The following is a 17,544-nucleotide window of genomic DNA, read 5'->3' as shown; positions in this document are numbered from 1 at the left end:
AAGTCCGCATGAAGCTGCGAAAGTGTGTTTTTTGTACTGTGACGCAGTTCCTGGAGAAACATTAGATGAGAAAACAGTGGGCGTGGCTTGTTTTTTTCCACTGCGAGGTGATTGGATGTGGTGAAGTAGGCATTTCATTCAGAAAGATCAGGAAAAGGGTTTGGGGAGAGTTATTACAACCTAACAGACTCCTCCTGCTCACCATTTCTGTTTGTTGTCAAAACTGACAGCTGGAGGGGCGTGGTTAACATACTTAACCACGCCCCTCCAGCTGTCAGTTTTGACAACAAACTTCTTCTGCCTTCTGCTGCACCTGGACAAAAGCGCGCGTTACACCCACAAACTAAATGTGGTTATTTCAGAGTTTAGGAGCCATTTATAAAAACACTCGACCTCCTTTAGTGGACTTTGCTATACTGCATACTACCAGAAGCCCTACGTTTTGAGATCTTAGAGCAGGTTGGATTGTGGTGAGATAGAAGGTTGGTTAGATAAACAGGAGCGAGACTATTTAGAGCCTTATAGGTAAGAAGGAATATTTTAAAATCAACATGGAACTTAACAGGCAGCCAGTGTAATAAAGATAAAATTGGGGCTCTTAATTCTAGCTCTTAAATTTCTGAAATGCAGCATAGATTGAATTTTTTGTGTATATAGTTCTGCGTTTCTTGCATTTAAATTCAAATAAAAGCCAAAACAAAAGTTCACTGGTAAAATCGAAATTAACAGCTGGAGAACTGCTTCCTGCTGAACTTGGACAAAAGCCTGAGTTACATCCGCCGTCTAAAAGGCTAACTTCTAGAGTTTAGGAGCCATATATGAAAACGCTCGACCTCCTTTAGTGGACTTTGCTATACTGAGTTCTACCAGAAGCCCTGAGTTTTGAGATCTTAAAGAGCTTGTTGGATTGTAGCGAGACAGAAGGTTGGTTAGATAAACAGGAACGAAACTACAGCCTCATGGGTAAGAAGACAGAAGGTTGGCTAGATAAACAGGAACGAGACTAGAGCCTCATGGCTAAGAAGGAATATTTTATAATCAATACGGAACTTAATAGGCAGCAAATGTAATGAGATAAAATTATGGCTCTTAATTTGTAGCTCTTAAATTTTAAAAATGCAGCATAGATTGTATTTTTTGTGTATTTAGTGTTGCTTTTCTTGCATTTAAATTCAAATAAAAGCCAAAACAAAAGTTCACAGGTAAAAGAGAAAGTAACAGCTTTGACTTTCTCCTGCTGGAGAACTGCCTCCTGCTGAACCTAGACAAAAGCCTGAGTTACATCCGCCGTCTAAAAGGCTAACTTCTAGAGTTTAGGAGCCATATATGTAAACGCTCGACCTCCTTTAGTGGACTTTGCTATACTGAGTACTACCAGAAGCCCTGAGTTTTGAGGTCTTAAAGAGCTTGTTGGATTGTAGCGAGACAGAAGGTTGGTTAGATAAACAGGAACGAAACTACAGCCTCATGGGTAAGAAGGAATATTTTATTATCAATACGGGACTTAACAGTGTTGTAAAAAAATAAATAAATAAATGAGTGAAAAAGAAGAGACAACCCAGTCCAGGAGACTCGAAACAAGCAGAATTCCTTTATTGAGACGTGTTGGTTAATCTGCAGTCAAACAGCGTCTTCAAGATGTCTATGTGTCTGCAAGAGCCTACTAGAGGTCCGCAGTCTGCAAGGTCTTTCACAAGTCTCTCACAAGTCTCACACAAGTCTGAATTAATCTGCATTAAGACAAAGATTTCATGGCTATATTGTGTTCTTAGGAGGAGAGGATATGGCTAAACAAAGCATGCAAATTAAGGGTTGTGGTCGGCAGGGTAAACTGCTTCTCAGGTCTAATCTCATCATGTTCTGGAGACAGAAACCGCCTGACCATTTGATCGAAAAGAGAAAACAATAGACACCCCATGCTGTGAAACTGACAATTTGCATTACTTTGGCTTAGCCTGTAATCAGAAAGATAAAGGTTAAATGTCCCTCCTAGCTGGGATGTTAATGAAATTATATAATTAAAAACCAGAGAATATAACTTTTCAGTTATACGTAGATTATTGTTCATTTGGAATTAGTTGATAGAAATTTATATTTCCACAACAGGCAGCCAGTGTAACAAAGATAATATTGGGACTCTTAATTTTAGCGCTTAAATTTCTGAAATGCAGCATAAATTGAATTTTTGTGTATATAGTTTTGCGTTTCTTGCATTTAAATTCAAATAAAAGCCAAAACAAAAGTTCACAGGTAAAAGAGAAAAGTAATACATTTGTTTGGATTGTAGCAAGACATAATGAAAGATATTAATATGTTGTGCATGGTCAGATTCGCAAGAAAATTGTGTGTAAATCGTGTACCTTTAATGCAATGTAAGTCATTTTGGATGAATCATCTGCCAAATTCATGAATATGATTAACAGACTGACTGATACACTTGATCATTCGTGTTTCCTCTGATTTATAGTTGGGTGGCATCATTGTGGATGTGAATCTGACAGAGCATTCAGCTGTGATCCTCTTCTCTGATTATCATGATGGAGCCGCTCCCTTCCTCCTCATCAACCACACTAAGGACGAGACGCTGCAGTACCACCAGAGGTGAGAATCACTGTCTGATATAAGAGCTTTCTTCGCATTAACAGGGTTAAAGACAGTGGAAGTTTCAGTATGTGAAAATGTCCTTTACACTCTTCTCTCAATGGCAAAATAAAGACACAACAGAAGGTGCAGAGGTGAGAAAACCACTATTAAGGGTAACACTTTACAATAAGGTTCATTAGTTAATGCATTTACTAACATGAACTAATCATGAACAACACATGTACAGCATTTATTAATCATAATTGAACATTTACTAATGCATTATTAACGTTTGAGTCCATGCTTGTTAACATTAGTTAATGCACCATGAGTTAACATGAACTAACAATGAACAACTGTATTTTCATTAACTAACGTTAACTTACATGAATAAATACAGTAGTAAATGTATTGTTCATTGTTTGTTCATCTTATGAAATGCATTAATTAACATTAACTAATGAACCTTATTGTAAAGTATGACCCAATTAAGAAGCAGCTCCAGCTCTGCTCCCCAGTCATGTTTTATTATTCTTTATAGCACTTTATACAATTAGATTTCTTTAAAAAAAATAATTAAACACAAAAAAGATTTCAGGTTTTTACTCGACCTCAAAAGACTAACCCGAGGTAATGGGTGGAACATAAAAGTAGGGAGAGCCTCTGTGCCACACCTACCCATTACATCATCATGACCACAGACCAATGGGAGTTCAAAGGTTTTTAAAAGCTGATGTGAAATTTTTTCTGCATCCCTTTTTTTATTTCTCTTTCTAATAATTTGATTTTGTCTGAAGGTATTTAAGAGGGGATTATTAATGAGGTTAAAGGACCGATAATGAAAATGAATGCAAAAAATATATATTTAAATAAATACAGTTGAAGTCAGAAATATTAGCCCCCCTGAAATATTAAATCCCTGTTTATTTTTTTCCTCAATTCCTGTTTAACAGATAGCAGATTTTTTCAGCACATTTATGATCAGAATAGTTTTAATAACTCATCTCTAATTACTGATTTATTTTATCTTTGCCATGATGATAATAAACAATATTTCACTAGATATTTTTCAAGACACTTCAGCTTAAAGTGACTTTTAAAGGCTTAACTAGATTAATTAGGTTAACTAGGCAGGTTAGGGTAATTAGGGAAGTTATTGTATAATGATGGTTTGTTCTGTAGACTTTCGGAAAATATATAGCTTAAAGGGGCTTATAATTTTGTCCTTTAAATGGTTTTTAAAAAATTAAGAACTGCTTTTATTCTAGCCAAAATAAAACAAATAAGACTTTTTCCAGAGGAAAAAAATATTATCAGACATACTGTGAAAATTTCCTTGACCTGTTAAACATAATTTGGGAAATATTAAAAAAAAAATATATATATATATATATATATATATATTCAAAGGGGTGCTAATAATTCTGACTTCAACTGTATATAGGTGTGCATATTTAATTTTTTTGTTTGTTTGTTTTTTTTTTTTTTGTTATATCTATAAAGAATTTTGCACAGAATATATATTCAGATATTGCAGGAAAGGACATTGTGATGTTTTAAAGATTAGTGTTGGAGATTTAGCTCCCCTTAATGTTCTATTTATGAAAAACATTTCGAGTTCTAAAGCAGCTGTGTCCTTGAAAAAGACGTGTTAGTGTCATTAGAAACTGAATTTAAAATGACGTTTTAATATAGGCAGTCGTGATCTGAGGTGGGCCGGTCTAAGGCTTGAAACTCCAGGGCTGAAAAGGAGTCCCACTCCGGCCCTGATGATTTGATAATGAAGTGGACAGGAAATGAATGACTTGTATCTGTTTGTATTCTTATCACTTTCACGTCATCCGTGTTGCTAGAAAGTGTTATCTTGTTGCATATTTGTTTTCTTCATAGCAACAGTAAGAGGAAGCCTTCGACGTGGTTTCAGGATGAAATACTGGATTTATCAATGAGGGATGAGACTGATTCCCTCTGGTACACACACACACACACACTCTTTCTCACAGATCAGCAGATGCTGGTTGAGGTGCATGAAACTGTGCTGCTTCTGCATCTCTCTGTTTGGTGAAGGGCGGAAAACAGCAATACAGTTTCTTTCTTTAACTCGTTTCCTTCCACAGAGTACAGGCTGGAGTATGAGCGAGTTTCACATTCACATATTTGCTCTTTTTATGATTGCTGTTGTTTTATGGCTTGTGGACAGACACATAAATGAACCCGCTTTCTTCCTGCTACGTTTTCGTTCCCTAACTACTGTATTGCGCTCATCTTCTGACATTCAGAGCATGAATAAATCTCCCTTTTTCCCTCAGCTATTGTGACTTTGGGAGATGGAGGAACCTGTGCTGTTAATTGTTTCTGTATGTTGTCATTTGTAACAATGGGCTTTTAATTCTGCAGCGCCTTCATCATTTCAACTTTATCTCTCCGAATTTCACAGTGTGGCTTGTGAAAGTGTCTGACTTTCATACAGTCTCAACACTTTGAACAAACTCTGCTGCTTAAAATAGTCTTTCCTTTTTTCATTTTTCTTTGTAATAATGCACAACAGTGCTTAAAAGTTTGCTGTCAGTAAGATGTTTTTTGGTGGTGGTGTTTTTTGCTCACCAAGGCTGCATTTGAAGAAAAATACAGGGAAATATTCATTGATTTATTCATTTTTCTTCGGCTAGGTCCCTTATTTATCAAGGGTCACCACGGCGGAGTGAACTGCCAACTTATCCAGCATATGTTTTGCATAGCTGTTACGATTTAAAAGATGTTAAATAAAGGGGAAGAGGAGTAACATTAATCTTTGGGTGAAACACATAAGCAAACACACAATATCAATAAATGAGGGACAAATCCAAGACCAGCTAAATGAAATAAAGTGATTTTATTTACAAAAATAGTGATAATAATGAATGCCAAAAAAAATATTTATATAGAAAGATTATTAAATATTTACAAAGAGACATTGAATTTCACAGATAACAAATGACATAAGATGTTTGACCAGATATGGGAGAGTTGGAGAAATGAGACGCGGGCGGCGTCCAAACAATAGAAATAAATAAAACAAAACAATCCTTTTGGCCCAACCTCTACCTTAACTATCCAAAATAAAAATAAAAAATAGAAGTTATTGAAAAGAAGTCTTTGCGTCTATTACGCACTACCTAACCTACGCTAATATCTGATGGGAAAACAAAAAGTACAGTGGGTGGAGCACGCCCCTTACCTAGTGTATCTAATACAGAGATATACAAACTACGTGTGCACAATGTATGTCGCACGACATTCTTACCTGACCCACTCTCCAACCTCAGATGCGCATGACACTGACGGTAGACAAATGGAGGACAAATAACGGACAGATACCAAATTGTAACAGTAGACATATATCAAAAACACTGACACACAGCACAACACAGAAATTCAGGGCCTCCAGAGTAGCGTCCTGTCACCACTTTTATGCCACGGTGGCAGCGGCTGGATTGGAGACGTCAAGGGGGCAGGGCAAACAGCTGGGCAGCAGTAGCCAATCGGAGCCACTGTATAGGTGGAAGCGGGAGAGAGGTAGAGAGCAAGCGAGCACAGAGAGAGAGGGACTAGCGAGAAAAAAAATATATAAATAATAATCACGCCACAAAGAAATGTACAGGAATGTAACAATAGCGGATGGCCTTCCAGCCGCAACCTAGTTCTGGGAAACACCCATACAGACTCACATTCACACACACGCTCGTACACTAGGCCAATTTAGTCCATCAATTCCCCTATAGCACATGTGTTTGGACTGTGGAGGAGACCGGAGCACGAAACCCACACAAACACGGGGAGAACATGCAAACTCCACACAGAAATGGGAAATGCTATTTAATAATAATAATAATAATAATCGGTGGTGTTGTTTTGCTGTCCAATAAATATTTCTTAGTATTATACATGTTAAAACATGAAGGATTCAGGATTTTTTGTGCTTTTTTTCACAGCAAAATGCAAATATTGTATTGTGAGTTTTGCTAAAATGCATCATAAAAACAGACATTATAAAAAATATAATACATGATGATATAATAATTATATATAATATGAAGAAATCCATACAAATACCTGAAGGGAAAGGAAAAAAATATGTAAAACTCTTCCCGACCTGCACAAATGAACAAATTACTCCCAGAAAGGGCTCATCATTAAAATTCGTTCAAAATGAACAAATCGTTCCAGAGCGACCCATCATCACTTATCTTTACTTCACTAGTTATACTGTCACTTTTGACCAATGAATGCTTCCTTGCTGAGCAAAAACCGTGTGTTTTACTGTGATTCTCGCTCATGGTTTGTTACTGATGCTTGGTCTGACAAAATTCTGGCAGCTCTCAGGCCGAGATCGATGAACTGAGTCCAGGTCAGGCGGTTTACTACACCTGGGCTGAACCAACCGGCTCCAGGATCCTCAGCTGGAAACTGGGCAAATACAAAGGAGAGCTCAAGAGTGAAGAGGTACGACTGGAAAACCTACATTTCATCATTATTTGATTTTTATATATATATATATATATATATATATATATATATATATATATATATATATATATATATATATATATATATATATATATATGTGTGTGTGTGTGCGTGTGCGTGCGTGCGTGCGTGCATGTTTATATATATATGTATATGTATGTGTATATATATATGTATATGTATATATATATGTATACACATATATATATATGTGTTTGTGTGTGTGTGTAGTTAACGTTCCCAGTATACTATTTCAATTCGAATCATTGGTGTGTGTGTATTTTTATATATATATATATATATATATATATATATATATACACACACACACACACACACACACACACACACACACACACACACACGTTAACTACAATCATTAGCGATGTCATGATTAGGAAAATACCTGCATTATAATGTAGTAATTAAGATTATTTTAGTAAATAAAAACTACAACTAAAACTATTGGTCAAAAAACGTTTTCATTACACTAAATTTAAGATAATCAACTAAAACTAAACAACAGTCACTGTTTAATAAACTGAAATAAAATTATTAGTCAAAATAAATGATTTTCAGGATTAATAAGCACTCGTTCTATGGTGGAAGCACTGTGAACTGCTGCTATTGAGAAGCACCAGTAGATGGCGCCAAACACATCAGTCAATGGCAGGATTTTATACTGTACAAAAACATATTTTTCGTATAAACATGAAACATGTTCCATCTTTTATTCATCTGATAAAAAATGTAAACTAGGCATGGTTAACAAAATAATCAGAAAAACAATCGAGGTTATTTTAGTACACGAAAACTAAAACTGAAACTATCAGTCAAAAACCGTTTTTATTAACTGAATTTAAAGTGAAAAATTAACAATTAACTAAAACTAAACAACAGTCACTGATTAAAAAAACTGAAATCGACTAATAATTTGCAAAAATAAATGATTTTCAGAATTTATAAGCACTCGTTCTGCGGTGGAAGCACTGTGAACTGCGGCTTTTCAGAGAAGCACCAGTAGATGGCGCCAAACACATCAGTCAAAGGCAGGATTTTATACTGTAAAAAATATATATTTTCATATAAACATGAAACACGTTCCAACTTTTATTCATCTGATAAAAAATGTAAACTAGACATGTTTGTCTACATAAACAGTTTTAATTTTAATATGAAGAAATTAGTTTGAATTATAATTTTTACTTTTATTTTTTGCATTTGTGTGGTTTTGTTTTCAGTGTTTGTTCAAACTATCATTTTATTTCTATATAAGAGGTTTACAGGAGCGTTTATGTAAGCTATGCAAACACAAAATTTAGCTTTGCTCAACATTTTTCTGTCAACTGATAAACTACAATTACTAATGTATAAAAACTACATAAAAATGTGTTCAAAAATAGCAACGAAACTAACAAAACCATTAATAAAACAAACTAAATTAAAATGTACAGCCAATTTTAAAATAGTATTGAAATAAAAACTCATAAAAAATGCTAAATCACAATAAGCTTGGGAGTAATTCAGACTTTATGTATGTTTATTTTGCTAGCGCACATTATTATTATTAAGGTGAATAATACATTTGTGCAAGTTAATCCACTGAATGAAATAGTTTGTTTGGGAAATCTTCAATTAAAGTCTGAGTATTTGCTTCCATCTTTGGAGTGGTGGTACTTTTGTTGACGTCAACTTGAGAGTTTCCATAGCAGTTGCATATTAATACCTTCAATTTGCTATTAGTGAATGATGCGCAAAAATGAAAGCCCCGCCCACTACTCAATATTCAGTTTTAGTTGGAAGTACTTTATCAAGCTGAAATAAAAGTCTATAAAAGTCTGGTTTGTTCTATAGGATCAGTTGCTGGATGTGGACAAGGAGGGCAAGTTGTTTTTGGTGTCGTTTTATGAAGGCCTCCAGCGTGTGGCGCTCTTCACCAGCGAGCAGCGCATCTTCAAGAAGATCTGCGACAGTGAGAAGATAGAGCTGGCTCAGCAAGAAATCAGCATCTTGCTGCAGAACATGGGCATTTCGCTGGTCAACAACAACTCCAGCCAGGAAGTGGCCTTCATTGGCATCACCAGGTACTGCAGGGTGCCACTATTACTTCTAGATGAGGACATCACATCACACTGGCACTTTTAGCTTAGCTTAGCATAGATCATGGAATCGGATTAGACCGTTAGCATTTCGCTCAAAAATGACCAAAGAGTTTCGATCCTTCTCGTATTTAAATCTCGACTCTTCTGTAACTACATCGCATACTAAGTTTGATGGAAAATGAATGAACGGGTTTGGCATCTTTAGCTTAGCTTAGCATAGGTCATGTAATCGGATTAGACCATTAGCATTTCGCTCAAAAATGACCAAAGAGTCTCGATCATTTTCGTATTTAAAGCTCGAATCTTCTGTAATTACATCGCATACTAAGACTGATGTCAATGAATGAACGGGTTTGGCACCTTTAGCTTAGCTTAGCATAAATCGTGGAATCAGATTAGACCATTAGCATCTCACTCAAGAATGACCAAAGAGTCTCAATCATTTTCGTATTTAAAGCTTGACTATTCTGTAATTATATCGCATACTAAGACTGATGGCAAATGAATGAACGGGTTTGGCACCTTTAGCCTAGCTTAGCATAGATCATGGAATCAGATTAGACCATTAGCATCTCGTTCAACAATGACCAAAGAGTCTCGATCATTTTCGTATTTAAAGCTTGACTATTCTAAATGCCCTATGTCAACATGATCAAAGTAGCTCATTTGCATAACGAAATGCACAACATGCAATAGATGCGGAATAATTTGACCAATCATAGCAGAGCTGGCTTATGGAAGGGCGGAGTTTACACACATTAAGCCTTTAATTGATTCAAACGAACTGCATCAAAATGATTCCAATATTAAATGTGTAATCTTACAGTGCTTTCTGACCTCCAACTTAATATTAGGACACTTAAAAGTAGCGTGAGAGCTTCTCTTCTCTTGATTGGTGTGAGCTCTTTAGTGTGAGGTTGGTAAGAGTTGCAGATATTTTTTAAGCTTTTAAAAGCTTGTCTTGAAGACTGTATATCTGTTTGTTGGTCAGCTCTGATGTTGTGTGGGAAACCAAGCCGAAGAAGCGCAGCCGCTGGAAAGTTCTGAGTGTTAAAGAGGCAGCAGTTCTGGAGCAGCACTACAGAGACTACATGGAGAACGGCCCAGTGGACAGCACCATCATAGACCTGGACAACGACTACCAGGTGAGAATATCACACGAGTAGCAGTGCTTAGTGTCCCAGCAGTGGCAATATACCGCCACATCGCACTGCTAAGAGTGTGATATTGCATTTATAATTTTTTTTTTAGCAAAATACTGCCAGCTTCAACAAGCACAAGACATTTCATTAATCATAGTGTGTGTGTTGTTCATCAGGTGTTGTTTGCTGCTAACGGTGTGGACATGAGGATCATGCAGCCCTACGATGCTCCACTCAGAAGGAACTTCCTGCCGGCGTTGAAGGTGGAGTACAGCGTTTCAGCCCGCCAGAAAACATACAGAGTCCAGATCAACAGGATCCAGGTCTGCTTGTAACCACTGTACGCTTAAGTTTAATATGATCAATGCTTAAAATGCTGAAAAGACGAACTCTTCTGTTCACTGATCAGATCCAAAACCAGCTGCAAGGAGCCATATTCCCGTTTGTGTTTTACCCCATCAAACCGCCAAAGTCTGTCAGCATGGACTCAGGTCAGTCTAGCTTTCGATCAGGCTAAACTGTGTCCTAAACCTGACGACACGCTATTAATACTGTACTACACTTTCTGTTCAGCTTTTTAGCCATAAAATTTGGCGTTTGGCTAAGAGTAGGAACTCTTTTAATTACTTACTGTCATCTAATCTGGTGTTTGTTGCATTAGACTAAATGTTTTCTCCTTTTTTGTTTGAATTAAAGAGCCAAAACCGCTGGCTGACGTGAGCATCATCACCAGAGCAGCAGGACACTCCGACATTCTGCGCATCAAGTGCGTCCCTTCCTTCAGTATCCTCTCTCTCTCTCTCCTCCACCATAATGTTCTCTCTAAGCTGAGTGTGTTGGTCTGTGCACTTCCAAGACAATGAAAACAGGGACCAAGGAGCTACAAAAAACAAAAGACATGACGTTGCTCCTAAATTAATGATAATAATTGTAAAAGCATCAAATATCTAAAACTTTACAGTCAGAATACCTCAATTAAGGTATTAATAAATCATGGATCAGCTTGGTGTGTTCTGGGCTTTTGCACTCACTGGCCACTTTATTAGGTACACCTGTCCACCTGCTCGTTAACACAAATTTCCAATCAGCCAATCACATGGCAGCAACTCAATGCATTTAAGTATGCAAGCATGGTCAAGACGATCTGCTGCAGTTCAAAGCGTGCATCAGAATGGGGAAGAAAGGTGATTTAAGTGACTTTGAACCTGCCATGGTTGTTGGTGTCAGACGGGCTGGTCTGAGTATTTCAGAAACTGCTGATCTTCTGGGATTTTCACGCACAACCATCTCAGAGAATGGTCCGAATAAGAGAAAATTGCTTTGTGGGCACGAATACCCTGTTGATGCCAGAGGTCAGAGGAGAATGGCCAGACTGGTTCCAGCTGATAGAAAGGCAACAGTAACTCAAATAAGCACTCGTTACAACCGAGCTCTGCAGAAGAGCATCTCTGAACACACAACACGTCCAGCCTTGAGGCGGATGGGCTACAGCAACAGAAGACCACACCGGGTGCCGCTCCTGTCAGCTAATAACGGGAAACTGAGGCTACAATCCGCATGATGAAGAGTCTATTTTTCTGCTGCCACATTCAGATGGTCGGGCCAGAATTTGACATCAGCTACATGAACGTATTGATCCATCCTGCCTTGTATCAGCGGTTCAGGCTGGTTGTGGTGGTGTAATGGTGTGGGGGAGATTTCTTGGCACACTTTGTGTCCATTAGTACCAATTGAGCATCAACGCCACAGCCTACCTGAGTATTGCTGCTGACCATGTCCATCCCTTTATGACCACAGTCTCTCCATTTTCTGATGGCTACTTCTAGCAGCCATGTCATAAAGCGCGAATCATCTCAGACTGGTTTCTTGAACATGACAATGAGTTCACTGTACTCAAATGGCCCCCACAGTCACCAGATCTCAATCCAATAGAGCACCTTTGGGATGTGGTGGAACTGGAGATTCCCATCATGGATGTGCAGCCGACAAATCTGCAGCAACTGCCTGATGCTATCATGTCAATATGGAGCGAAATCTTTGAGGAATATTTCCAGCACATTGTTCAATCTATGCCATGAAGGATTAAGGCAGTTCTGAAGGCAAGGTGGGGTCCAACTCAGTACTAGTAAGGTATACCTAATAAAGTGGCCGGTGAGTGTATAAATATACAAATGTTTTACTTTTTTTTTTTTAATTTCAATGATTTAAGATGCCGATGATCATTAAACGCGTCATAACAATCTTGCAAAAAGAGTCCACTATTCATCAGAATACAAGCAATTTCAAGTTCTGTCTTTAAACTACTGTTATCGCAATTGCAGGCTACATTGACAGATTATGATGACCTGTGGGTAAATCGTTTGCTCTAGCATTTCTATTTTGGTCGAATCAGGCTCACAGGAAGAGCTCTTCAACTACTGAACTTCCTCATTCAGTTCACCACACACACACCCTCACTTCACACTCTGGCTATTTCTGGAGGTCACTGTAAAATGCTTTCTCAGATGTGCTTTAAATTCTGTATCGGCTGCTTGTTTCGAATGGTATGATGTAAGTTAAGTTAGCCTGCTTCCACAGAAAACCACATTCATTTAAACGCGCTCACACTTTTTTTTTTTTTTTGCATTGTATGTGAGAGTGCAAAGGGGTTAAAATACTGAATAATGTAAGTCAAATCATTGATGAAGTGATTCCTCTTGATCCCAGCTTGTGTATATTGCATATTCCTAAATTTATTTTCATTTTCCTTCGGCTTAGTTCCTTATTTATCAGGGGTTTCCACAGCGGAATGAACCACCAACTATTCCAGCATATGTTTTAATTCATCCAATTCACCTATAGCACATGGTTTTTTTCCTGTGAAGGAAACCCACGCCAACATGGGGAGAACATGCAAACTCCACACAGAAATGCCAGCTCGCCCAGTCTGAACTTGAACCAGCGATCGTCTTGCTAAAAGGCGACAGTGTTAACCACTGAGCCACCGTGCTACCCTGAATTAACAATTGGTTTTCATTTAATAAGCTTAACAAACATGCTTTAGATGAATGTATTGTTCCTCATGTTTTTAAATACTAAATATTTGTTTGACGTCTCCCCTCAATGAAAATGGAGGCTAGAGTAGAAATGTTTCACCTCACTCTGAACATCTGTGAAACACGTCTGATTGTCATTTTTGATTTGTTTTTTGGCTCCTGCAGATATTTTATGGTGTTGATTCAGGAGATGGACCTGCGGCTGGATCTGGGCTTTCTGTATGCCATACTTGAGCTCTTCACTGCTGAACACACCAGTGCTGTGACGTCTGAACAGGAGGTGAGGATCCTGACTGCATCAACATCTGTACCACATCAACATCTGTACTATCACTTATCAGTGAGAAAAGTTGCAAGATGTCCATTGCAATGTCTAAACTTTGAGTTTAAAGAAAACAAGTCTGAATTGTGAATACTCTGAAATCCTGAAGTCAGAGTGCTAACATCAGTGTAAGGATTTTTATTATTATTTTTATTATTAAATTATTTTCATTTAATAATTTAATACATTTTTATTATAAAGTATTTATGGAATGAATGTATCAGAGAATGATTCAATTAGTGAATCTCTGAATGAGTAGATTGATGAATGAATTAATGAACCAATCAGTGAATGAATGATGAATCAAATGAAAGAATCAATTAAATAAGTGAATCAATCTATAAATTAATTAGTAGATCGGTGAATGAAATAATTAATTAATCAGTTAAAATCAATGAATAGATTAATCAATTATTATATTTATACAGGGTGGGGCATTTATATGGATACACCTTAATAAAATGGTAATGGTTGGTGATATTAATATCCTGTTATTGGCACATTAGTATATGTGAGGGGGCAAACTTTTCAAGATTTTTTTTTCTTTTTTTTATTGCAATTTTAGAACACAGAACAAACAAGGGCAATAACAACATTATATTAACATCCAATCAAGTACAATATAAGAAAAAGAAGAAGAAAAAAGAAAAAAACAACAATAACAATTATTCAAAAAGCAAAATTTAAGGCTTTAAAATAATTAACAGTTCTTTTTGCTTTGGTATTTTTTGTTTCGTTTATCGTGCATAGGTAATGACTTACTTCTATTTTAAAGTGAGTAAAATCAAACTTTTCAAGATGGGTGGTGGCTATTTTGAAGTCGGCCATCTTGGATTCAACTTTTGTTTTTTTAACAGGAAGTGGGTCATGTGACATATCAACTTATTGGGAATTTCACAAGAAAAACGATGTGCTTGGTGTTCAGCTATTTTAGTCCTTTTAGAAACTTTGCCGTGTGAAAGCGAACCGCACCAAGAACAAAGAGCAACAGTGTAACTATTTTAAGCCCTGTTTCAGAACAACTGAATCGATTCAAAGGTGTAAAAGCAACCTCAAATTGAGAATAGGGTATATGTCGAGCTAGTGTTGTTCCCATACTGGTGCACTTCCGGTGACCTGTTATTGTGAGTTTTTTTTTCATTTAATCAGGTTCCTTTTGCAGCATCGATGTTGTAATTGAATTAAAATATAATCAGTCAAACAGACTTTGGAATTCATTTAGTTGCTCAAGCGTAAAACGAGACAACAAGCCATTTACTCGCACGCACCTGTCAGAATCGGCAGGCTATGGCAGAAACTCCATTGAATATACTGGGGTAAAATAAATGCTCATATTATAAAGACATGGCGGGGAAATGTAATTTACCAGAAAACAGACCTTAAACGCACCGTTTTTGCAATGGCATTCAGTTCGCTGAAAGTGCTTAACCCAGGTTACTGGCAAATTAAAAGTAATTAGCATGCTTCGGCATATACCCCATTAAAAACAAAATGATAATTGCTCCATTTGTAATTTTTTTTTAAAAAGCGAAATGTTTTAAGAAAAAAGTCAAAATGGTGAGATGTAAGGGGAAAAATGACATTTGAAGGAAAATGATGAGATGTAAAAAATCAAAGATCTGAGAAAAGCTTCCGAATTGTGAAGCGTAAAATTTAGAGGAAATTGTCTGAGTTATTTCAGTTTTAATTCAGAATATGGAGATAAAACTCGCTCATATTATTGATTTATTTATTTAAAGTTTTCATGGAGGTTTTCTGTGAACTGCTGATCGGTGGTGTGTGTTTGAGCTCTTGTTGTGTTGTCTTTCAGGTGGAGTTGTTTGATAAAGACATAGAGTATCTAAAGACTGAGTTAAATCATGTTTCAGCTACAGACACATCTCCCATCAGCCTCTACGAGTACTTCCACATCTCTCCTATAAAGGTCAGTCGACAAAACATAATGCCAAAATCCCCAGGACGAAAGCCGATGCTCACTGCTGAAGCTCCTGCTCTAGTCTTGGCTTGACAAAATATAGAAATATTATAAAGTTCATACAAGAAAAAGCTTTATGAATAAATTAATGAGGCTAGTATGACATGAAAAATGAATCAATCACAATTGTACTAAGAATCAAAAAGTGATTCAATGAATTAATCCATGACTCAACTAATCAATGATGCAATAGATTATGCAATGAATTAATTAATTAACAAATTAATAGATCAATGAATCTGTCAATTTCTCAGTCATTTGAATGAATCATTCTAGTTGATCAATGAATGAATCAGTCAATAAATTAATAAATCAGTCAATGAATGAATCAACCTAGCAATGAACCATTCAATCAAAGAATCAATCTATGAATCAAGTCAATGAGCAAATCAGTCAATCAATCAATTGCTCAATCACTTGATCTATGAATGAATGAGTCAATCTGGTTAATTAATGAATGAATCAGTCAGTAAATAAACGAATCAATCAATAAATAAATGCATCAATCAATTAATTAATCAATCAGCCGATCAATTAATGGACCAATTATTTAAGTAATTGATTAATTAACAAATTAACAAATTAGTTAATTAATGGACAAATCAATTAATGAATCAATCAACCAATCAATGAATGGATCAAGTAATCAACTCATTAATGAATCATTCATTGAACCTATCAATTAATGGATCAATAAATAATGAAATAATCAATTAACTAACCAACAATCAAACTAAGAATCAATCAATGATTTAATTAATTAATCCATGACTTAAATAATCAATGATTCAGTGAATGAATGAATGAATCCATAAATTAAACAATGAACCAATCAATTACTCAGTTGAATAAAATAATCAAACTAGTTGATAAATCAATGAAATAATAAATCAGTCAATAAATGAATCAACCTTTCAATGAACGAATCAATCAATCAATCAGTCAATCAATCAATGAAAAATCAATCAATAAATCAGTCAATCGATCAATGAACAAATCAGTCAATCAATCACTCAATCAATTGATCAATCACTCAAGTCAATCTAGTTAATCAATGAATGAATCAGTCAATAAATGAATTAATGAACCAATCAATCATTGAATCAATGAACCAATCAATGAATTAATCAATCAGTTGATCAAAGAATGATTTAATAAACCAGTTATTGAACGAATTTATTAATGAATCAATCAATTAACGAATTAACCAATCAATAAATGAATCAATTAATCAACCAATCAATTAATCATTTATTGAACTAATCAATGACAGAATCAACAGTGTATGTTTTCAATCAGAGTATAATGTGTAACCGTGTGTGTGTGTGTGTGTGTGTGTGTGTGTGTGTGTGTGTGTGTGTGTGTGTGTGTGTGTGTGTGTGTGTGTGTGTGTTTTCAGCTTCACTTGAGCTTGTCTCTGAGCAGTGGTGGTGAAGACAGCAATAAGCAAGAGCGCGAGACGGAGCTGATCCCAGTTCAGTCTCTCCATCTGCTGCTCAAGAGCATCGGGGCTACACTTACAGACGCACAGGACGTCCTCTTTAAGTACTGCACTTCCTCCTTCACCGCACCATACAAACACCCACACACACACCCTCACTTCACACTCTTGATTTCACTGCGGCTCTGAACACACTCAAGTGTTTCTGCTGACCTCTAGTGGAGAGATCAAGACAAACCAGATGGAGATGAAGGGTGTACTCGCACTAAGCTATCCGAACTGTGCCCAGGCCCGTTTCCCGGATCGTTTGAGAAGTGTGAGTGCTCTGAATCGGGCTGTGGTACAGTTCACTTGGCCGGCCCTGGCCCGGTTGGAAGAGGTGTGCCAGAGCGCGGTTCACTTGGGCTAAAAAATGTATATGGATACAAATAAAGCTCC

General features: G+C 36.6%; 1 protein-coding gene across 5 annotated transcripts in view; it reads left to right on the top strand.

Annotated features, from left to right (window-relative positions):
- Window positions 1–17,544, top strand: part of vps13a (vacuolar protein sorting 13 homolog A) — a 99,911-nt gene that overhangs the window by 65,723 nt on the left and 16,644 nt on the right. For 3 of the 5 annotated variants that reach the window (XR_015496903.1, NM_001118893.3, NM_001442347.1), the window contains 10 exons: window positions 2,468–2,601; window positions 6,939–7,065; window positions 8,944–9,173; window positions 10,183–10,336; window positions 10,510–10,656; window positions 10,743–10,824; window positions 11,030–11,099; window positions 13,534–13,648; window positions 15,501–15,614; window positions 17,065–17,210. Coding sequence is in view for 3 of the 5 variants with exons in the window: in NM_001118893.3 (NP_001112365.2) it covers window positions 2,468–2,601; window positions 6,939–7,065; window positions 8,944–9,173; window positions 10,183–10,336; window positions 10,510–10,656; window positions 10,743–10,824; window positions 11,030–11,099; window positions 13,534–13,648; window positions 15,501–15,614; window positions 17,065–17,210 (1,319 nt within the window). In the remaining 2 variants the exon portion in view is untranslated. Of the gene's footprint in view, window positions 1–2,467; window positions 2,602–4,473; window positions 4,555–6,938; window positions 7,066–8,943; window positions 9,174–10,182; window positions 10,337–10,509; window positions 10,657–10,742; window positions 10,825–11,029; window positions 11,100–13,533; window positions 13,649–15,500; window positions 15,615–17,064; window positions 17,211–17,544 lie in introns of all 5 variants that reach the window. The other 2 variants (XR_015496902.1, NM_001442346.1) reach the window with 1 other exon arrangement.

This window comes from Danio rerio, chromosome 8 (assembly GCF_052040795.2).
Source record: "Danio rerio strain M-AB ecotype USA chromosome 8, GRCz13ab, whole genome shotgun sequence".
NCBI classification, from domain to species: Eukaryota; Metazoa; Chordata; class Actinopteri; order Cypriniformes; family Danionidae; genus Danio; species Danio rerio.
Note: the sequence above shows the minus strand (reverse complement) of the source record. Positions and strands in the feature narration are given on the sequence as shown.